Source organism: Rhineura floridana, chromosome 20, assembly GCF_030035675.1.
Source record: "Rhineura floridana isolate rRhiFlo1 chromosome 20, rRhiFlo1.hap2, whole genome shotgun sequence".
Taxonomy (NCBI): Eukaryota; Metazoa; Chordata; class Lepidosauria; order Squamata; family Rhineuridae; genus Rhineura; species Rhineura floridana.
In genome coordinates, this window is record NC_084499.1 from 3989198 (window position 1) to 4012348 (window position 23151).

At 48.3% G+C, this 23151-nt stretch overlaps 1 protein-coding gene across 7 annotated transcripts in view; it reads right to left on the reverse strand.

Moving 5' to 3' along the window:
• Positions 1 to 6953: 6953 nt before the first annotated feature.
• Positions 6954 to 23151, reverse strand: part of STRBP (spermatid perinuclear RNA binding protein) — a 105487-nt gene continuing 89289 nt past the window's right edge. For 5 of the 7 annotated variants that reach the window (XM_061604549.1, XM_061604548.1, XM_061604547.1 and 2 more), the window contains exons 13-18: positions 20141 to 20299; positions 18100 to 18234; positions 15935 to 16075; positions 14523 to 14646; positions 14173 to 14223; positions 6954 to 8399 (exon numbers count right to left, since the gene is read on the reverse strand). In XM_061604549.1, the coding sequence (XP_061460533.1) occupies positions 8305 to 8399; positions 14173 to 14223; positions 14523 to 14646; positions 15935 to 16075; positions 18100 to 18234; positions 20141 to 20299 (705 nt within the window). In that variant the 3' untranslated portion in view covers positions 6954 to 8304. Of the gene's footprint in view, positions 8400 to 11008; positions 11519 to 14172; positions 14224 to 14522; positions 14647 to 15934; positions 16076 to 18099; positions 18235 to 20140; positions 20300 to 23151 lie in introns of those variants that run through there. The other 2 variants (XM_061604552.1, XM_061604551.1) reach the window with 1 other exon arrangement.

Here is a 23151-nt window from a genome sequence, read left to right on the forward strand (position 1 = left end):
TTACCAAAAAGAAATGCTGTCCTTTAATTCTAAGCGTGTGTCTTTTGCAAATGGCTCTGGTTTGTAGGTCTTGGGGTTCTAGAAAAAGCAAGGTAGAACTTGACCAACGTGAAGCTTTTGTACAATTATGGGACAAGGAGACTTGACTGCTTCTTTCACTGTCCATCCCTCTGCCCTGCTTTGGAGTGAGCAAGGGGGCACTCTTCCAGGAAAGGACTCTTCCCCATTGTGGTGGCCCTGGTGCTCTTTGCATTGCCTTGTGAATGTAAAGGAAGGCAGCCTCCTCCACAGATTGTGTTGTCCACCTTCACGCTCTGCACAGTGGAAATAGTGTCCCCTTGATTTCTTTATTTTGGTAAAGCAGTGGGTGAAGAGCTCTAGAGTGAGGGACACAGATCTTGGAGGGAGGGAACGAGAAGCAGGCTTTTTCCTGTAAGTCACTGGAGGAAATGAAACACTTCATTGTTTCCCAGCCTGTGCTGACTTACAAGCAGAGGCTGGCAACCCAAGCTTACAGCATAGCTCTTGACAGCCCAGATGCTCTCTTGCTCCAAAAGCACCTTCAGGAAGAGCCCAAGCTAACTGCTTACTCTGAATGCCAAGAAGTATTAGTGCTGTTTTTAAACTCCCAGGGCGATATTCTGCTGAGCCTACTCAGAGTAGACATACTGAATGACCCAAAGTTAGCCATGTCTATTAACTTCAGTGTGTCTACTTTGAGTAGGGTTGAATACCACCCCAGCCCATGGCCATTTTAGAAGGATTGAATTGTGCTTCCTTTCACACATACATGCTCGAAGTTTACTGACTAAACTCGTCATCACAGTTCATAACTCTTGGTGACAACTAAGTGGATTTGGGGTGGGGTGCTGCTGCAACTTTGACATATTGTAATGTGCTTACAACTGAACACCGCGGATGTATTGTTCCAGGCCAGATTGCATCTGTTCAGGAGTATTAGAGTCAGAGTCGGAAGGGATCTGAAAGGTCATCTAGTGCAACCCCCAGGTGATGGGAGGAAACCCGCTTTTACAGGATCCTGATAGGTGGCCACATCAAATGCAAAGTCGCTGGGACCATGGCGTCCGAGAGTGGCGGCCATCCCTCACTGCGTTTGGCATTGTGGTTCACGTGGAAAAGTCGGGGTGGTAGATTTCCCTCCTGGTCTGGGGGCTGGAGGCAGAAGGCAGCATTTATATTGGGAATGGGGCATTGGCAGCCTGTGAGGAGGGAGGACCTAGCTTCATATTTAACATTTACTGCCCAGCAATGTTTGATGGTGCTATAGATAAACATGCCCAGTGGGAACGGAAGAGAAACTAGAAGGGTTATCCTGTTCAGTGGATGACTCAGCTGTGTTTAATCAGTGGGGTTGTTTTTTATAAAGTTGGGGCAAGAGCACCACCCTGTTTGATGTTTTTGTCTTTGTCTCTGGGAAAACGAGTGGGATAGTGCTAAGCTGTGATTATATTGGGAGTTTTGCTCATACTTGCATGTTAGTCGTCCCAGGACAGGGTGGGAGACTGGCCCAGTCCTGGGGATTTGGTACCCTTGAGTGACAGACAGGTGGGAGGTTGGCTGTTTCTCAGGTGAGAACTGGGTGGCTGCTTGAGGAAATGGGTTTAGTTATTAGCGTAGGGCCTATTGCCTGTGTTGTGATTAGTCTCAGAGCCTGGAGTGGTTGGGAGTTGAGGCAGGGAGTGTTTGAAGATATGTGTGGGAAGGGAGCGAGATGCGGAGGCTCCACGGATATCAGTTTCCCCACTGATCGGGGGGAGGGGGTCAAGGAGGGGTTTACAGATGCTTGCACCCTGACCTCCCCTCCAATGTGCCCAGTGGCTTCATGGGTGTTGCTGTTGAACGGCAGTTGTGCTCTCAGTTAAGACTGTGTTGACCCTCAACCTTACAGGGAATAAACAGGCTGGTGTGCACAACTTGACCTGACAGAGGGTTGCCTACCTGCGTACTCTGTACAACAGCAACCCAAAATTGAGGGGGGGGGCGGAGGTGCTGCCATAGTTATAGAAGCTCATTTTCTTGCACCAGGAAACCTCCCCACTTAGGGAGGCAGGCTGGGGGATGCTGTTGGCTTACTCCCCCACCCCTTGCTGCCCAACGGCCTCCCTGACTCAGCTGACCGAGGGTGTTTCTGGTGTTGTATTGGAGCAGCACCGGACTGTGATCCTGGGTGACTTCATTGTCTGTACCGAAGCTGCTACAGGGCCACATTGGGACCTTGTGGCCCCCACAGCATCCATGGGACTGTCCCAGATAGTCACTGTCCCAAGGCACAGAGCAGGATGCACTTTGGATTTAGTCTTTGACGGGGGGGGGGAGGAGAAAGGGAGTGGCTGTAATCCTGTTGTCAAGGTCAGACCACTTCCTGGTGGAGTTTGGACTTTTGGCAGCAGTGGGTGGAGGGCCAATTTGATTGGTCCACCCCTGGAGGCTAGCGGGAGTTATTACTTTGCTGCTAGCATCTTGATGTGCCATCCAGCAGAGTTATTTAGGGTGGGCCAGAGGCCAACCGTACCAGAATATGGTGGGTGGCCCTCTGGAGCCCACGTCAGCACACTGTGAACAGTCTACACGGCCCTTTGAGGATAAATTTGCTCAGCTCCACAGTGCCTCAGATGCAGTGGTTTTTGCAAGCCCTGTCAAGCTCTCCAGTGTAGCACCTTTCCATATTTTATGGGATCAATGTCAGTTGATGTGCCCCAATGATGTGCACGGGGCTTTTGTAATGATATAACAAGCTTCTTGCTCTCTTGATCCACCCCTGGAGGCTTATGGAACCTGGCAGGATCCTCAATGCTCTGGGGGATTTCCTAGTAGATAGAATTGGTGGTCCTATTGAGGCCCTGGTCTCATTGTGGGATAGGGGGATGAGGGCTGTCGACATTTGCTCCCAGGGGTCCTCTCTAATGCTGTAGGGCCCACACTAAGCCTTTAATTTACTGAGGAATAGTGAGCAGTTAGGCTGGGAGACTGGAGCTCAGAGAGAGCAAAAAACTCGCTCCAAAGCTGACCAGACACTTGTTAGGTCATGCAATTCTGCCTACCAACTGGTGGTGAAGGCAGCAAAGAATTACTTTGCTGCTAGCATCATGTTCTTGATGTGCCATCCAGTAGTTATTTCGGGTGGGCCAGAGGCTAACTGTGCCAGAAGCAATAGGTGGCCCTCTGAAGCCCTCGGCGGCATGAGCAGTTTGCGTGGCCCTCTGAAGAGAAAGTTGCTCAGCTCTAGAGTGCCTCAGATGTGGCAGTTTTTGCAAGCCCAGTCAAGGTCTCCAATGCAGCGCCTTTCCATATTTTATGGAAAGTTTATGTGCCCCAAAGATGCGCACAGGACTTTTGCAGTGATATAACAAGTTTCTTCCTGTCTTTACCCCTGTCCATCATGGCTGGTGAAAGCCGGGGAGGGGGGATGTGCCTGGGTGGGTCCAGGGTGTGGTGAACATACTAGGAGTGCTGTCTGCTGCCCTTACTCAACCATTGGCATGGCCACTCTTGGAGAAGTCCACCCTGAACCCTGTGGTTTGCAGTAACTACCACCCAGTCAAAACCAACCCCTTTGGGGGCAAGATGGTGGAGAGGAGGAGTTGCTGGAGTGTATTTTGGGACTGGATTAGCCTTGGTCGCCATGATGGATGTCCTGTATTGAGAGCAGAATGCGGGGAATGCGCCTCTGCACCAGCTTCTTGACCTTTCTGCAGTGTTTGATACCACTAACCCACAGTATCCTCCTGGACCAGCTCTGGAAGGTGGGTATTTGGGAGCGCTGCTTTACAGTGGTTCTGTTCCTGCCTGCAGGGCCGTGTCCAGAGAATAGCATTGGGGGATTGTATCTCGGCCCCACAGTCTTTGTGCTACGGGGCGTTGCAGGGCACAATCCCGTCACCAGTGCTGTTTAACATGGGTATGAAATGGTTGGGAGCAGTCATGAGCAAGTCTTGAGACACAGCTCTATTTCTGCATAACGTCTGAATTAGGAGAGGCTGGATACGGTCTGGAACATTGTCTGCATGCAGTTGTGGAATGGATGAGGGCTAATAAACTGAGCTTGAACCCTAGGAAGACAAAGGCACTGTTGGCGGGTGGTTCCAGTGTCTGGGAGACTGACTGTTTGCCGGTTCTAGATGGGGGTTACTCTTCCTCTGACAGAACGGGTGCATAGTTTTTTTGGGGGTGCTTCTGGATCCATCTTTTTGCCACTTGAGGCTCAGATAGCCTTAGTGGCTAAGAGTGCTTTTTACCAGCTACAGCTGGTGCACCAACTGCAGCCATGTTTGCACAGGGATAGCCTGGCTGTGGTGATTCATGCATTTGCAGGCTCAGGACTTCATTACTGCAATGCGCTGTATTGTGGGGCCACCCTTGCCCCGGTCTGGAAGCTCCAGCTGGTACAAAATGCTGCGGCTAGACTGCTGATGGCAACCAACTGCCACCAGCACGTAGCTCCGATGCTTACAAGCTTACTGATCGTGGGTTACTCGGACAGGTTCAAGGCTCTGGTGTTAACTTACAAAGGCCCTTAACAACTTGGGCCCAGGATATCTTCAAGGACCGCCTGATTCCTTATATCCCAGCCTGATCATTGGAGCAGTCTCTGCTGGTAGTCCTGCATGGCTCACATGTACAGCTCATAAAGACTAGAAGCTTGCTTTACGTGTTGTGAGCCCAACCCTGCTGAACTCCCTCCAAACTGAGATTAGACAGGCAGCTGGCTTGCTGAACTTCAGACGCATGACTAAGGCTTTCTTGCTCCAGCACGAGTTTTAAGGTAGTGTCTGGTTTTATGATTTCATTGTTTTATGTGTGGGTTGTTTTTATGTACACCACTTAGAAATGCAAATGATTAAGCAGTATATAAATACCTTAAGAAAAATAAACTTGCTATATTCTGATTTTTATAATACCCTGTAAACCACTTTTTGAGATTCCCTCCCCTAAAAATGTTAAGCGGTATATAAATTATCTGAATAAATAAATGCCAACTTTTTTCTTGTTAATGCCAAACTAAATTCAAGCCTGGTGAGGTGATGGTAAAGAAAATGTAATTCAGTGCCTCTAAGGTCAGGAGCAGGCAGCCTTCAGGCTTACTAGATCAATTTGGATTTTTACTGGAATCTCAAGACTTTACTACCACTGGGAAGCAAGGTGCAAAAGACATACAATTTGAATGAAAGAACAGGGATGTTCCAAGCACATTCTAAGCTTGGGTTTTTGTTGGTACCTGAACTCACAGACCTTTCACAGAGAGATCTGCTGCTACTTAGCAGTCCTCATTTCAGCAGCCTTATTCAGGTGAAAGACCGCTGTGTGGTTGCTATTTGTTAAATAGGCTGGCGTCTGAAACCCTTGCTGATCTGACACCAACCAGTAGATCCCAATCTACCTTCTGCCCACCTTGCTTGCCCAAAAGGAGGAAGAAAGATACACACATACACACCTGAACAAGGAGAAAGAGAGCCTTTCCCACCACTAACAGCAATCCTTTCTGCTATGGGGCTTGTTTCCTGTCTCTCCCCATCCAAAAGCTACTGCCCCCAGTGGCGGAGGAAGAAGAGGCTGCCCCTTCCAATTGTCCTTAAACATCCAGTTTTAACGGTGAGGGCAATGACATTAAACGTGAAAAGGACACTTTCAAAAGTTGTACATTACAGAGATAGAGGTAATCTTCAGTCTGTAGCTACAGGACAGTCTTCCCACTGCATCTTCCTTGATTTTTATATGTAGCTTCAAGAACAAAACCCAAGCACAGCCTCCACAGCCATGAAAAGCCATCTATTAAAGGTTCCCATCCAGCAGCAATCTATTAATATGGTGTTAAACACTCATTCCCTGCACCCCCTTCTCAACCAGACATAAGGATTAATTTGATCTATTTATAACAGGCTCTCCATAGATTTTAAGCTTTAATATTACTTTCTTAGAAGAAAATAAAATCAAGAACATCAGAGCATCAGTTAAATGATCTTCTTTAATTACTGATAGGAAAACATTCATTTCTTATTCATTAGGTCCTCTTCTTTTCTTCAAGCCAGCAATGGTCTGGTGGTCTCAGCACAAGCCAAATGAGGGCCTATGTGTGCCCTCCCTCCAACTTTAGTGGGATCCCCCTGCCCCCCCCAAAGAGGAATGCAGCATCCAAAATGGATGGAATTCACTACCACAAAAAAGTGTGCGTTACTAGTACAGACTTCAAAAGGGGATTAGACAAATCCAAGAGGAAGATAAAGGTTTATCCATTATCCTGACCACAAAACTGAACACCAGAGCCCCTCCAGGGAGAGGCAGCGTGCAGTTAAATTAGTGGACGGTGGGCAGCAGGGCTGTGCCTGTCCTCCCCCCTACATCTACGGCTCCTTGAAGCAGCAGTATGGGCCCCAAAAACAAAGGTGGAGACTCTGTGGCCCTCCTGTTGGTGGTGGACCCCAGTTTCCATCAGCCCAAGCCAGAGCGGGTGGGTATTTGGATCCCAGCAACATCTAACCAAGCTCTCTGATCCAGCAGGGTTGCTTTTATGTTGTGTCATTTGGATAGAAAACGAGAGACAGCAAAAAAGGGACACTCTGGAGGGTGAGAGAAGGAACTGGCCAGCTTAACGTGGTTCCCTAAGACTACGCCAAGTGGAGGGTTTCTAAGGATTTCTAAACTGGGACAATGGTAACTCCGTCCACCTCCTCAAAGTGGGCTGGGAATACAGGACATTGCCTTATTATCACTGAGTCAGGCCACTCTTACCCACCCTGCCTGGGAGTAACGTTCCAGGGTTTCAGGCAAGGGCTATTTGCAGCCCTACCTGGAGATGCTGCCAGGGCTTGAGGCTGGGCGCTTCTGCATGCAGAGCGGATGTTCTGCCACTGAGCTGAGTTGTTACTTACTGCCAATCCAGTCCCCTTAGGCTGCAAGCCGCTGCTAATGGAATTAAAGACGCCACACACAGGAGCTTTTCCTTAAACTTAATTTCTTGAGCATGAAACTAAAAAGACAACTTAATTGGTCTTTAACCAAACAAATAAATACATTTAAAAAAAAACTGGCATGTTAAGGAAACCCCCCCCCCCAAAGAATAAAGTAATTTCCCCCTCTCTGGATATTTACATTCCGTCTTGTAACTAAAAGATATGAATGAAAGCCTTGACAGTGGCATGTGTATTCAGGTGCAGTGAGAGAGGAGCAAGACTGAAAAGGCAGCAACAGAAATATTCTCCAGGCTGATAATAAAAGCACTTTTCTTTCTTCCAGCCACCACTTTTCAGCTTAATTTTATAAACACAAGTCCACAGCAACTAGGATTGAGATTGCTATTAAACCTCCTGCCGTCCCACCTCCACTGGACAGGATTGAGGGCACAATCCACATAGTTTCTGCGGTGCAAGCTCTCCTGGAATGACTGAATACAAGGAGCTGTGTACAATGAATACAGGGGTGTGCTCCTGCCCCCACCCCGTCATTCCAACAGGACTTGAGAATTGGCTACCTCGCTTATATAAGTGATTTACCTGTCCTTTAAAAAAAAAAACCCTGCAAGGTAGGCTTATTGCTCCCATTTTACAAGCAAGGGTTGACTCTTAACCAAATCTGAAACTAAGACTTGCTCTCTTCTTACCGGCACACACACCAGCTGTTTGGGCTTTGATAGACCTACTGTGTTTGTTGGGTTTTGCCCTACGACATTTGCTCCTCCACAGCTCGTCAAGGGCACTCTTTGGACCGTTAGGGCAAGTCTTAATGATGATTGGGGGGGGGAGACAGAAAGAGAGAGAGACCTGCAGCTGAAAGGGCAGATGAGTTTCACGAAGTTGTGCATTAAGACTGAAGCTTCTTGAAACTCCTCTCCCCACCAACCACATAATTACAAATACGGCTGGAAAACCTCCCTCTGCCATTGCTGTAAGGATTCCCTCCAGTTGCTCACTCTTGAGTCACTTTCAAAAGCCAGAAGTGGAGTTCAGCGAGCCAATTTGAGTAGCAAGCCAGTGCTCAGAACATGAAAACATGGTTTCAACTTTTGTCTCCTTAAAGGAAAGCAGAAGCAGCCAAATGACATTCTATGTACATCTATTGCTGTGAGTTTTGAGAGCTGGGGAAGAGAGTATTGCTTTTTGGAGTTCAGGAAAGTAGGGATTAAAAAAATATACACAAACTTCTTTTTTTTCCTGGAAGAGAAAACTAGAGTGTCCCAATCTGATGCTGAAGGCTCCTTCCCCACCCCCCTTCCAAGTCCTGTTAGCTCTCGCTTTTAAAAATCATTTGTGGAAAAAAAGCACCTTTTTCAAACCGCACGACCTGTTTGCTCTAGAAGTCAGAGAAGAAATCTTGAGGGCCCAAGTGAATGATAAAGGGAGCGATGTCGAGAGGTTGGCAGTAAGGGCTGTCAATGAAAAAGCCACCTACAGCAGAGAGAAGAGCAGAGAAGCAAGAGGAAGAAGGGGGGGAAATCGCAGGTTAATTTTCAAAAAAAAAGGCATGAGCAGCCGCCGCTTAAATTTCTCTGCTCTTTCAAGCTGTAAGGGGGATTTTCATTGCAAAATGGGCCACGTTTTGTGTTTTGTAAACAGAAGGAAAGTATTGAATCATCTGATATTAGCAGCCTCCAAAAACCCGTTAACCCCTCTATATTTGTCTGCATATAAAAACAAGGAACCGACAGCTGATTAAGGTTTTCAAGTAAAGCAGAGAAATGTAAAATATGCAGCAAAAGGGCAGGTTTACAAATGTGGTTAGTAACTCCCGACATGACAAAAAAATAAATGGAGAGGAGGGGGGGAAAATGACTCCATATCAATTGTTGGAAATGATTGCCATCAAGTTGGAAAAGAGCATCGCGCCCACAGACTGCTGCCACGGCTGGCCAGGGAGAGGATCTCTCTGGCAAGCAAATCCTCACTAAAGTCAGCAGATTTGTGCTCGAAAGGTCTTTAGTGTGGACTGGAAGAATTTCATGGCATTAACCAAAACGAAAAAACACCGACCCCTCAAAATTTATCCAGCTGCCAATTGCATGGAACTAATTTATTATTTATTTGATAGTCTTGTCAGCCATGCTTTTTCCAAGCTCAGTGATGGCTTCCTTTCATCCATAGGCCAGCAACAGTCAACGGTTTGTCAATACTGTTCTGAATCTGAAGGCACCCCAACCCTCAGTCCCATTCCCATTGACTCCCTTTAAAAAACAACCCGTCTACACACACGCAACGGAGGACTAACGGCAGACTCCCTGCTGCCCACCTGAGAGGGCCTTGCGTTTGATTAAAGCACCACCACCACCAAACTAACAGCTACCAAACAAAGTGAAACAGCTAGGAAAGACTGAAAGATCACATTCCAAGAAGCACAAATATTTAGGTGCTGGCTTTCCACCACCTCCCTTTCCAAAGCCACCGCTGTGGTTAGTCCAAATGAACGGGCGTGTTTATATACTCTGCCTCTCAAGAATGGAGGGATACGTCTTCCCTCCAGGGAGGGTCTAACAGCTCCAACTCATCCTCCTTACTCCTGCCCCCTCTTCAAAGGCCCACCTTGCCCCTCTTGAAGACATCTGGAGATGGAGAGCAGAGGATATAAAGGCCGCCTCGGGACAGCACAACATTGTTATTAAGAGGTGAACCACAAATGGGTGATTTTTGAAGAGAAGAGAGTAATAGGAATGCTTTGTGTTTTTGTGGGGGTGATGCCTTAATAACAGACAGTCATTTCCTTGTCAAAAGTCCCCCAGTTTAAGCGAGTGGAGAAGAGCACCCCCCCCCCCAAACAGCAGACCCTCCCTCTCCCAGATCTCAAAGCAGAGAAGATACTTGTGCAGGCATACCTGTACACATCATCAGCATTATATGCTCTAAAGTTAAAAGGAAAGGGCATACACTGGCCTATGGCTGAAACGGCTAAGTTTTCACGGCAGCACTGGACAAGACCAGGACAATTGAGGTAGCAAGTTTTCATGGGGACCGTGTTGCTGCTTTAGATTCTTATAATTGTTCAAGGTTGTGGGGGCAGGGATGGAAAAGGAGAAATCTTTGTTTTAGCTCTGAAGTTGGGGGGGGGGGGAAATCCACACCAGTGAGCTACACGATCCAAGACTGAAGGAAGGAGGCCACAAGAACATGCGTGAGCTTGATTCATTTATTTGAGGTTGGTTTCCGTTTAAAGGGGGGGGTGCTTTGGAATGCAAGGATCTTAATTGTTTCAGTATACCAGCTTGACACTTACTACATTTGGAAGCTCTCATTTATGGTCTGGGAACGTTCTTATTTGGGATAACCTGTTTCACAAAATACTGGGCTTAGGAGGGCAAAGATGCATCTTCTACGTTGACGTGCCTTACAAACCCAGCCGGCAAGAGCATTCTAAGCCTCTTTGTAAGATGCCTTCTCTGGTCCTCAAAGAAGCAAAGAAAGCGTAACACAGGAAGAGGGCGTTCTGGATCAGGACAGTCCAGGCAAAAGCCCTACATTAGCAAGGGATTACACACATCTATCTGTGAGAGAGACAAGGGTAGGCACAACCATGCTGATTCTGGACTAGGGATGGGGAACCCATGGCCCTCCAGACATTAATGAACTCCAGACTCCAACTCCCATCAGCTCCAGCCAGCATGTCTAGTGGTCAGGGATGATGGGAATTAGGAATCCGACAACATCTGGAGGGCCATTCCTGGTCTAGACACACACTTCCGCCTGTCCCACATTATCACAGTAAGTGCTAGAGAGGGAGCTCTTCCAAGATGGGAGGACCTCACAGAACTGTCATGAGGTGGAATTAATTCTAAGGTATATCTTTAGAATTAGCTAGAACAGTGATTGAGCCCAAATTTTTACAGGCCTTTTTATGTACAAAGATAAACGGGTTTTTTGGGGGGGGGTGTCTTTTTTAAGTGCAGAAAGACGTATTTGGTTCTCTGCTTCCTTTTAAAAAAAAAGGTGACTATACCACATACCCAAAAGCCGAAAAGTGACAAACGGAGGCCATGGCCCTGTGTCAGAAAACAGGCGAATACTCTCCATTACAACAAAAACGGCTTTTATTATTGTTTTGTGATCAGGCGCTTTATATTCTATACATCCTTCACAAGTTTTAAAGTTTTACATAATTTGGGTACTTCACTTAAAAACAACAAATTTAAGCATCTAAGTTTCTTCCCTATAACAGAAGGCTGGTATAAGTTATTTTGGAGGAAAAAAATGAGGTAACCATTTTCACAGACCACTGTTCGTTTTTCTTCAAGTTTTTAGAGAACTAAATCTGCATTTTGTTAAAATAAAAAAGTAGGAAAAGATGTTTCTTTACAAATGGTTTTTGCTCAAGGACGTGCTCAAAGAAAACCAGGGTTAAAAGGCAGGCAGGCAGTCTGTCCTGTCCATGTCTCGCTTACTTCTAACATTCTGGGCTCTACTGTAGTGGTCAGTCAGGGGAGGCTGGCTGACTTCTGCCATTGGCTAAAAGAAAGAATAATGGGGCATAGGGTAGGTGGGAAGTTTCATAACTGGCAACAGAAGCATTCTCTTGGGTAAACCTAAAGAGAGAAGAAACCAAGAAGACTCCATGTGAGTCTAACAATCTGAGAAAGGCAAGGCTTGTTTGTTTGTTTAAAAAGCAAAACGGAAAACAAGAGAGCTTCCTAATTTGGCCTCCTGATTAATTCTCAAGGTCAAAACAGCAGGTATGCTTTGTGGGTCAAGGTTCCCCTTCCCAGAAGACAACTCCCTTCCCAGTCAGTCCAGAGCCTACAAGGAACGGGGCCTGTGGCTAGCTTTCCATTTTTTTTTTTTTTTTGGGGGGGGGGAGACACACTGAGAACTGCAGGGCCAGGCTAGATCCATTTGTTTCACAAGGATGGCATCAAGATCACACTGTGTGCAAGGAAAGCGCAACCAAACCGCTGCACAGCAGAAGCACAACACACATCCCTCTGGAGCAGGCCTCGAAGCAGACAGAAGAAATGCAACTCAGGCAGATCATTCTTGAGAATTTGCTCCTCTGGGGCTGGAAAGGGGGTTCTGGTGGTGGGAGGTCTCTGCCTAATTTCAGCATTATTTTAACATTCTTGTGGCCTCACAAAAAAACAGTGTCTGTTGTAGACGCTTGTTTTGTTGAAAACAGTCAAACGAAAAGTGTTCCCTGTTTGAAGGGCCCTGGATCTTTTCGCCTACATGTCCGTTTTAGAAATCAGAAAGCAGCAACAGCAGGTATTCCAGGAGGATCAAGATGATCAGAGTGAAACTTTCCCAACATGCAAAGAGCTTCACAGAGAGAGAGAGAGAGAGAGAGAGAGAAAAGGGGTGGGGAGAACCTTACAGCCAGGGGCAACGCTTCGTCCCAAGACTCAGCACCACAACCAAGCAGTCAGACATTCCCGAAAAAGGACAGTGAGAACTCTTTATGCAGAGCATGGGGGCAGCATTTCTCTGCACAAGCCGTTGGGAGTCAGCAATGGGCCATGTAAGGTTGGAAGCAGGAGAGGAAAGGGGCTTTAAGAGCGACTCAAAATTTAGGTGGCCAATTCCCCCAGCCCCTCTTGGAATTTCTACCCAGCTTTCCAGAACTACAGAGACAGCAAGGAGGTCCTTGTGTTAAGAGAGGTAGGAAAACAGGAGGGTCTAGTAGCAGCACCACTAGGGAAGGGAATCAAAAGCCCCAAAACGGCTTAGGACTAGGATACCGAGAGGACCATTTCCTCTCGCATAGGAACCACGCCTGACGAAGTTTCTGCTAACCTTGAACTGCACTCTGCAACCCGGCTGTCGCCCACCGACTGGTTTGCGCCCTGCCCTCTCTGGAGCAAGAAGGGACAAACCTACTCCAGCTTCTGTGTGACTGACAGCCCTCCAGGTAGTTGAAGGCAGCTACTGCGTTCCCCCTTAACCTCTTCCTCTTCTGCTAAACATACAAGGGGCAGTTGAAAGAGCTGAGGAAGGCTTGCCTCACTATCCTGGCTGCCCTCCTCCACTTTCCCTACAGCCCTCTCAAAAACGCTGCACCCAGAACTGGACCATCTTCACTGGGAAGGAGGCTACTCTGGCCAACAAAGTGAAGAAATGACTCATAGCAAACAGTTCAGGGAAGGGGGGGCAGATGAGGAGCCCAGGGTCCTGTTCTGAGCCAAACCGTATCGCTGACTCCAAAGTGCTTTGCTCCCATTGGTGCATAAAACTACATTCAAAGTAATCCAAAGAGCCAGGTGTTTTTTCCCCACCAGTTAAACAAGGCAAGGGTTTTTAATGTGTGTGCGATGATGGGGGGTGAGGAGAGCCAGCCATGTTTGAAGGAAGGAGGGTGAAGGGTCTTTCGCTCAGCACATGAAGCTGCACCAGCTAACATTTTATTTATTTAGTTGTTACTTGATTTCTATCCCACCCTTCCTCCCAGCAGGAGTGGGGTGGGGCAGATGAATAACCAGAGCAACCTGGACCTGCTCCATCGTTCCAGCAGAGTCACCTCTTAAGAGGAAGAGTTCACACATTACATAGCTCCCATGACACCTGCTGCAGCTATCACTGCTGGTCCCAAGATCTACCACCAGGGACCACTGCCTCTTAACCAGATCAAGCTGAGGGGAGGGTGCACAGTCTCAGATGGAATGTGTGGACTCCCCTACCCTACCCCACCCCACCACTAGGACTCCATTCGCATTGGAACAAACTAAAGGGACCTAAAAGGGCCATGTGGCTTCAACCGTGTGTGTCCCCCAAAAGCACACTGGTGGCAAAGAGCTGATTCACAGCGGAAAGCGATGGCCACCAATCAGCTAGCCAATTGAGGTGAGGGTGGGTGGAAGGCTCAAGGTCAATCAAGCGCCCGGATCCCGAGCATTGGCCCTTCGGTGTGCTTTGAATGGAGTGCAAGATGGCTGTAAGAAGGGAGGAGGAACTACTCAGGCGGGGAAAAGAGAGCTTCAGTTCTGGTACGAAAGGGGAACAGGCAGTTAGAACAAGCAGCCCTTCCACAGTCAGGCAAAAGCACAAGAGGGAGGAGAGAAGCTACTCCAACCAGGACAAGAGCCACAAGGCCAACAGCCTTCCAGAGAGACAAAACGAGGTGCTGCAGTTGTGGCAAGGGAGCGGCTCGTTCCTCCCTGGCCGCTTGCACACAAGCCCCTGGCTCACCTCCCGTGAGATAACACATACAGGCATATTGCTGTGCATTACATTAGAAAGAGGCTGTACATACCGTAAGCTGGGGCGGCGGCAGCTGCGCTGTATCCATAGGGTGCCCCATAGCCTGCAAGAGAAACACGCGGAGGGGACAAAACTTAATTTGTTGTGGCACGGAGTTGTGGAAAAGCAGAGGCTTAAAGGGCACCCCAGAAGAAGCCTGCACATGTACGCATGTGCGCACACATTACACACCCTAGAACACTTGGGTTTCTAAAAGGAAAAGGTTCCCAGTTTGAGGGTTGAGTGGAGAAACTAACATCATTTACACCCTGCCTTAAACTGACTGAAGCAACAGTGCTCCCACATTTGCAGGGCTTGGCTCTCCGTAGCCATAACGATGGGATAAGCTTGGATTGGCCATACCTGGCGCCAGGTAACCAGTGGCAGTGGCTGCCCCAACAAAAGCGCCTCGTGTGAGCGCCCCTCTGCCTCTGCCTCGAGCTGCCTGGACCGCGGCTGACATGGCTGTGTTTACGATCCCTTTTGTCTGCGGAGAGAGAAGTGGAGATGCAACACACCAAGAAAAGATGGCCCAAATGGAACAAGATCTCAGGCACTTGGTCACCAGGGCCGTTGAGACCATCCAGTGCTTGTTCTGGCGCTCCAAATCTGATGCTGTCTCCTCATGCGAGAGAGCACCAAGCCCTTTGAATATCAAATCTCACGTTAAACAAAAGGATTGCCCTCATTTTACAGCACTGGGCACAAGCCGTGTCGCTATCAGGAGGTGCTAAACATCCATGCATTCCTCAGCTCCTGCAAGACACCATCTTCCTCTCCAGTATGTTGGGATCAAGAGCTTCTGAACAGAATAATACCCTTTTCACTTTCCTTCCGTTATAATGATTTTGTTCCTTAATCACCTTCTGGCTCCATCTGCTCTGCTCATCCTCCCCAGTATAAAAGCCTGCTCTATTCCTGGACCTGATTTTAACGAATCATGCACACAGAGGTGAAGGCAGTGGGGACGCAGCAGACACGAACAGTGGCAGCCATTTACAAACCCGCTCCCACTTCAGGCATTCAGGCTATAATGGCAAAAACCCTCCCAAGGTACAACAATACAATAATTAAAAAGAGTAAAAATGAACCAACCAACATCCTGCCCCCACAAAAAACCAATCTATAACAAAATCCAGTAGTGGAATACAACTAAAGAACCAATTCCCCAAAACGTGGGTCTTCAGGGTTTTTCTCAACACTGGAGGGGCCACCTGCTGGGAGTGCAGCTGGCAAAGCATTCTAGAGATGAGGGGTCACTGCAGAAAAGGCCCCCTTCCTCCTGCCCACCAACCTAATTGTCTCACTGGCAGGCCCATCAAGAGGGTCTGTCCATCTGATCTCAAAGTACTTGGCAGGATGATAGGGATGGAGGTCCGTTAACGTGGACCAAACCACTGAAGGCAACCTGATGCCCTCCAGGAGTTTTGGACTACCAAGTCCCATCAGCCCCAGCCAGCAGGTTGACAAAGGCCGGCTTTAAAACAGGGATGGCTAACCTATGGCCCTGCAGCTGTTGCTTGACTCCAATTCCCATCAGCCCACATGGCCAGTGGTCACGAATGATGAGAGCTACAGTCCAACAACTTTTGGAGGGCTGCAGGCCCTCCAGCTCTGCTTTAAAATGTGAGAATCAGCACATTTTATGCTGGGCCTGGAAACACACCAGCGATAAGAGCAGCTGGTCTAGATTCAGGTGTCACATGATCGGATCATGTCACCACATTGGCGGAGCAGGAAGCTCCCCAAGCCGCAGCTCCCCCAAGCAGCCTCACCTGTGGAAGAATCTTCTTCTTCTTGTTGGCGGCTGCGTTGGGGCCAGAGAAGAGTTTCTCAAGAGCGGCCAATGCGGCACTCGCCTTGGCCACCTTCTTGTTGGGACCAGCCCCTCGGAACTTCTGCCCGTCTACTTCTACCTGGAAACAAGATGGCTGGATTTATACCCACTGCACATTTATTTATTCATTATTTGATTTATATCCCGCCCTTCCTCCCAGCAGGAGGCCAGGGCTGCAAACAAAAGCACTAAAAACACTTTAAAACGCCATAAAGACAGACTTTACAATTCATTAAAACAAAACAACTTTAAAAACATTTTTTTAAAAGCTTTGAAGACATCTTTTTAAAAAGGTTAAAAAACATTGTTTAAAAAAAGGTTTAAAAACATCTTAAAAAGCAATTCCAACACAGACGCAGACTGGCGTAAGGTCTCTGCTTAAAAGGCTTGTTGAAAGAGGAAGGTCTTTAGTAGACACCAAAAAGATAACAGAGATGGCGCCTGTCTAATATTTAAGGGGAAAGAATTCCAAAGGGTAGGTGCCGCCACACTAAATGTCCGCTTCCTATGTTGTGTGGAAGGGACCTCCTGATAAGATGGTATCAGCAGGAGGCCCTCGCCTGCAGAGCGCAGTGATCGACTGGGCATATAAGGGGTAAGACAGTCTTTCAAGTATCCTTGTCCCAAGCTGTATAGGGCTTTGTACACCAAAACCAGAACCCTGAACGTAGCCCAGTAGCCAATGGGCAGCCAGTGCAATTCTTTAGCAGCAGGGTGACATGTTGGCAATACCCTGCCCCAGTGAGCAGTCACGCTGCCGCATTCTGCACCAGCTGCAGCTTCCAGACCAACCTCAAGGGCAGCCCCACATAGAGCACATTACAGTAATCCATCCTGGAGGTTACCAGTGCATGGACAACAATGGTCAGTCTATCCCTATCCAGAAATGGCCACAGCTGTCTTACCAGCCAAAGCCAGGAAAAGGCACTCCTAAGCACTGAGGTCACCTGGGCCTCTAGTGACAAAGATGGATCCAGGAGAATCCCTAGACTATGAACCTATTCTTTCAGAGGGAGTATGACCCCATCCAAAGCAGGCAATTAACCAATTATTTGGAGTCAGGAACCAGCTACCCACGGCGCCTCCATCTTGCTAAGATTCAGAGTCAGTTTATTGGCCCTCATCCAGTGCACCACCAAATCTAGGCACCAGTCCACAGCTTGCACAGCTTCTCCCTATTCAGATGTTACTAAGAAACAGAGCTGAGTGTCATCAGAGTTCTGCTGACACCTCTCCCCAAATCTCCTGATGACTGCTCCCAAGGGCTTCATATAGATGTTAAACAGCATGGGGGACAAGATGGTACCCTGCAGACCCTACAGCACAACTGCCAGGGGGCCAAAAGACAATCACCCAATGCTATACGCTGAAAATGACCCTGGAGACAGGATCGAAACCACTGTAAAACAGTGCCTCCAATACCCAGCTCACCAAGTTGACCCAGAAGGATACCATGGTCAATGGTATCAAAAGCCACTGAGAGATCAAGTAAGAACAACAGGGTCACCCTCCCCATGTCCTTTTCCCAATAAAGTTCATCCATCAGGGTGGCATCTCCCACTGGGAGCCACCAGGCCTCGGTCTACTGCACGATCCAAGAATCAAGAGGGTTATGTGAACATTCACAAGAAAGGCTGAACAAGCATTGCCTTCAATGTGCAACTCTCAATCCGCTCGTTTCAGCTCACGGTTTTCCCAGTTGACATTTTACACGAGGGGTGGGGAACCTGGCGCCCTCCAGACATTGCTGGACTCCGGCTCCCATTATCTGTGACCACTGGCAATGCTGGCTGGAGCTGAAGTTCCAACACATCTGGAAAGCCGCAAGCTCCCAGTCCCTGCATCAGGCAGAGGCAAACCTCACACGTGTTGTCCAGTGTATGCACAGCACAGAACTGCAGCCGCTCGTGGCTCTCCGGGTACCTGTACGATACACACGGGAACTGTTGTATCCACACTTTACATTTTTCGGTGCAGATTTAACACGTCTTGGGTGTTCATTTGAGCAATTCCACCCCCTCCGGCCCAGCACGTTGTGCCTTGTCAACAAGTGGAGCGAAGCAGACCCGAGGCCGAGAGACTGAGCGCGCTTCCCCTCCTCACCTCCATAACGAACCGCTTGTCGTGGCTGCCGCCCGTCTCAGAAATGAGCTCATACTTGAGACCTCGCCGCTTCTCATTGAGCTCCATCACTGGATTCTTGCCACTGGCCGTGAGGATGGGACCCTGAGTTCTCACCTAGGAGAAGCAACAGATACAGATGTAGCACGCACTATAAGGCAGGGAATGACTTGTTTTTTCCTAGACCACAGAGGTCCACCAGCTTGAACATACCCACAGTGTTTCTGAAAACCAGTTGCCGGAAGCCTCAGGAGGGGAGAGTGTTCTTGCACTCGGGTCCTGCTTGCGGGCTTCCCCCAGGCACCTGGTTGGCCACTGTGAGAACAGGATGCTGGACTAGATGGGCCACTGGCCTGATCCAGCAGCCTCTTCTTACGTTCTTATGAACCAGAAAGAGGCAGGCATACACTCAGAATACAGGAATATTCCTCAGCCCGGGAATTTGTTTTCAGAACCAGAATTGAGCTCACAGCCCTTCTGCATAAAAATCCATTCCTGGCTACCACCACCCCCGGTGTTCCTTGTTTCAGCAACCTAATTTTTTGGGAGGAAGTTGTTGCTATCGTGAAACAATGGGGAGTCAGAAATCCTTAGTGATCCATTGCTAATCACCCAGAGATCTTCAAGTAGATCCTGATCTACCTGCTCTAAGACATGGTTAGGAGATGGCCAAACGCGCACACACAGGCAGTACAGACAGGCATTGCAGCGGTTGAGACTGAGGTGTTGGCAGCATCAGTGTCGTTCAGTGGCCTGATGCATGTTAACCACTGAGCTAAAACACACTTTTACCATGTTTCATGTTGCCACATACATGCATTTTTCAGAAAGCTGAAATATGTACAGAGACCCTCCAGCTTGTGACAGGGCCTGACAGCTGGGAAGCGAGGCCCTGTGATGGCCAGTGCTTATTCAAGGCAACCATCGGCTGTGACAAGCATCTTGGCATCTCTCCCAAGACACCCTTCACCTTTCACTCTGCCTGAAACAGGAATACCCAGTTCAAAAGGCCATCTGCAGCAGAGAGCGCATGGTAAAGTTTCTAGTTACCAACGGGCACTTGCTCCGACGCTGAGCAAGGCGGATCACTTTACCCACTCTCTCTCTATATATATGTCACAGAATGTATGAGGTTGAACACACGTTTAAAAATTCCTTGCTACCAGCAGGTAAATTGTTCAGGTGTCCCAGAGATAAGATGCTCTAGTGTTATTTGGTCTCTGTGTGGGATTGCCACATAAGAGCAGAAAAATAATACAACTCTGTCATTATATAATGAGTGTAAGGGATAAGAAGTCCTCATATACCGTCTCCCGTTGCCCACAACCTGTCAAGGACGCCTGCTCTCTGGCATTTTCAATTTTTTAAAAAAGTACAGTAGGGCCCTGCTTTACGGCGCTTTGCTAATGCAGCGGTCTCAATTAGACGCAATTAGACTAAAGCCCCACTCATACGGCGCTTGTTCCACTTTTACGGCAGTTTTCGGGCGTTGCGCGCCATTCTATTCAATGAGTTCCGCTTTTCAGCGCAGGTCCGGTCCAGAACATAATCTGCCATATGAGTGGGGCCCTACTGTATCTCACACTGAAGGCCCAGGAAAGTCCTTAAGGTAAGCTTCTGCCAGCCAGAGAAGCTAATACTGAGCTACATGGGCCCATGGTCTGATACCTAGGGCTGCATGATTTCCCCCCATATTGTTGTGGGGAGGAGGTGGAGTGCCTGAGGCTGAAAGAGAAAGAGGTCATCGGTTGTGGCCATAGCCCATAGGTGTAACCTTGAGCACTGAATTTAAGATTCTCTAACGTTTGATTTTTCATTTTTTAAAGTTTCTAGAACTCATGGAAAAAAGCGAGGAAACACAGGTGCAAGCTTCCAAAGGAGGTTCAAGCTAGAGAGAGAGCTAGAAAAGATATGCAGTAGCGAAGAGATCTGGGGAACACTTTACTGGCAAAACAAACCCAACACTCTTTGGGATCAACACACAGAGGGAAGAGGAGGAGGAAGACGATGACTAGACAAACACCTCCAAGGTAGCTGAGGCGTCGATTGTGGAGTTTCCAGTATTATTGCTTGAGTTTGAAGAGACTGTCTCATTTTTGCCTTCCGTATCAGACTTCTCGTCAGAGCTCGTACAGTCCATGTCTGCGTCAAAACCGGTGGGGTAGCCCATCGCCTGCAAAACCTGTATTGAAAAGGGGGGGGGAATCACATTCGAACTATGTAGGCCATTGAACCAGCCCCTCTGTTTGGACACACACACCCTGCCCCGCTTATTAAAAATGTTTTATGGGTGGCCTGAATTCCACCGCTTGATCTACTGAGGAGGAGGAAATAAGGGGGAGAAGAGCCCCCATGCCTTTTGGACTAAAGCAGCCTTCCCAAACCTGGTGCCTCCCAGGCGTTTTGGACTACAACTCCCATCAGCCCCAGTAAAGCTGATGGGAGTTGTAGTCCAAAGCACTTGGAGGGTATCAGGTTCAGGAAGCCTGGACTAGAGACAGCCTGTGCCCAATAGCCATAGGGGGCTGCATAATACTGAGTCAGACCATCACCTTGTAGTGGTGAGTGGGCTTGCGTGTTCCAATGAACCCTGTGAGCGATGCCGTCAGGAGTCATGTGCTCCCAGCAGGCTCACCCATGGCAGTAAGGTCAAGGGAGAGGAACCAGACAAAGAACGATCCAAGAAAGTCCTCAACAGCAGAACAGGCAGAGGACAACAATGTGTATGTTACAACGGCTGTGAAGGCGGATGAAGGCTGCAGCAGATAAAAGACTTCCAATCGTCGTAGTACCCACGCCTTTGGATCAAAGCCTTTTTCTGTCAAGATTGTGTGTTGATCGTGGTGCACCGATCTCCCCACATAAAACAAATTCATGCACAGGCGTCTTCCAACCAAATCATCTTGGAAAACAATCTTACTCAGCCACGAGTGATCGCCAACGAACCTCTGACTGGAAGTGGCTCTTCAGGGTTCCAGGCCAGAAACCTTTCCTGGAGATGCTGCGGGGATTGAACCTGGAACCTCCTGTATGCAAAGCAGAGGCTCTACCCCTGAGCTATGGCCCTTGCTTCCATTGCAACTGTTATGGGTGCTCAACAGTGCTGACTCAGTAAGAATATCTCTTTAACTCAGACAGGGCTGAGAATACATTTATTTATTTATTTATTTCACACACACACACACACACACACACACACACACACACACACACACACACACACACACACACACACACACACACACACACACACACACACACACACACACACACACACACACACACACACACACACACACACACACACACACACACACACACACACACACACACACACACACACACACACACACACACACACACACACACACACACACACACACACACACACACACACACACACACACACACACACACACACACACCCCCCCCCCCCCCATATAGCCGAAGCTCTCTGGGCAGTTTACAATAACTGAAATCATTAAAATAAATATACAAATTTAAAAACACATCTTTTAAAAACAATTTAAAACAGTTTTCACAGTTTGAAGGTACATCCCAGCACAGCAAACGTGCTCGAGGCCAGAGTAAGCCGGGGAGGGGCATGACTTGGCTAGAGTCCTGAGGACCGAACAGAGAGGCTGGGGGGGGGGGAGAGAGGACACATTTGGACCTGAGGTTCCCACCCATCCCTGATCTAAGGCATAGTCTTGGTCTGGCACCCACCATTATAACCAAGGGGCTGTGTACTTTTTGGATCGGTCAAGTGGCTGACTGTTCTCTCGTGCACTCATAGGAGGAGGGAGTGATAGCTGGGACTGGGAGGGCGGAAGGCAGGGACCCCAAACAGTAGGCAGAGCCAACTCATTCTAGCGTCCCCATCCTCTTCCCTGCTGAGGTCTTCAAGGGAAGGCGACAGGCACTGCCACCCCCTCAATTGGCTGGAAGTGGAAAGGTGGGCAGGTGGGAGCTAGCTAATGGGCCAGCCTCCACCAGGAGGAGCAACTTTAGAGGTAGTGAACCAACTCAAATTTAAAACTGCTTCTAGAAGAAGTTGAATTCTGGAGCTTGTATAAATTATGCAAATGACCAGAATGTTTCTTACTTTGCATAGTTTATTCTGCAGGTTCCGCTGTCTGATCTAAGGTTGTGGTGCTGCTTGCTATGTGTGACACACACACACACACACACTCTCACACACACTTTAACCCTCCCAGACAAGACAGGGATGGCCAAACAGCCAATGTTTGCAAGACAAAATATTGAAATGCTCTAAAAAAAAAACATGACTGGGGGGGGGGGGGAAGCGAGAGAGAAAGAATATTAAAGAACTGGATGAGGCCCGCTGGCCCAAGAGAAAAAGAGAGAGAGGTGCTAGCAAATATTTTGGGGCACTTCCACGTTTAAGTGAGAGATACGAAAAAGAAAAGTTTCTCTGGGCTCCAAAATGGCGAAGAGCAAGCCAAGCATTGCCAGATGAACTTTCTGAAAAATGAAGGGCTCATTCGAAACACATGAGAAGAACCAGATTTTTTTAAAAAGTGGCAGATGGAGCCATCAAAGGACTTCTCACGACTGGGGATCTGCCAACTTGGAGGCAAAAGGGTTGCTCCTTTGATTTGGATTCCTGCATTGAGCAGGGGGTTGGACTTGATGACCTTATAGGCCCCTTCTAACTCTACTATTCTATGATTCCTCCTCCACAAGCTGGCTGTAGGTGTGAACTTCTCCCAGCAGCCTATCACCAGGGTGATGGTCTGAAGGCATAAGAGGCCTGGGTCTGGGTCTGGTCAGTGCTTGGATGAGCGACTGCCTGGCATCCACACATGCACACTGCCTTGCGTTCCAAGATGGAAAAAAGTGTGGTATAAGTAAACAAACAATCAGCGCTGGTAGGCTATGGAGTATACTCTAACCTGCCTCTGTGCCGAGTCTTAACTATGGTTTATGAAGCTGCGTTGTTTCAATACACGGTAAGCTCACAGATTAACCACACAGTTTGGATATAGCACTAAGCTGTGGTTAACCGAAATC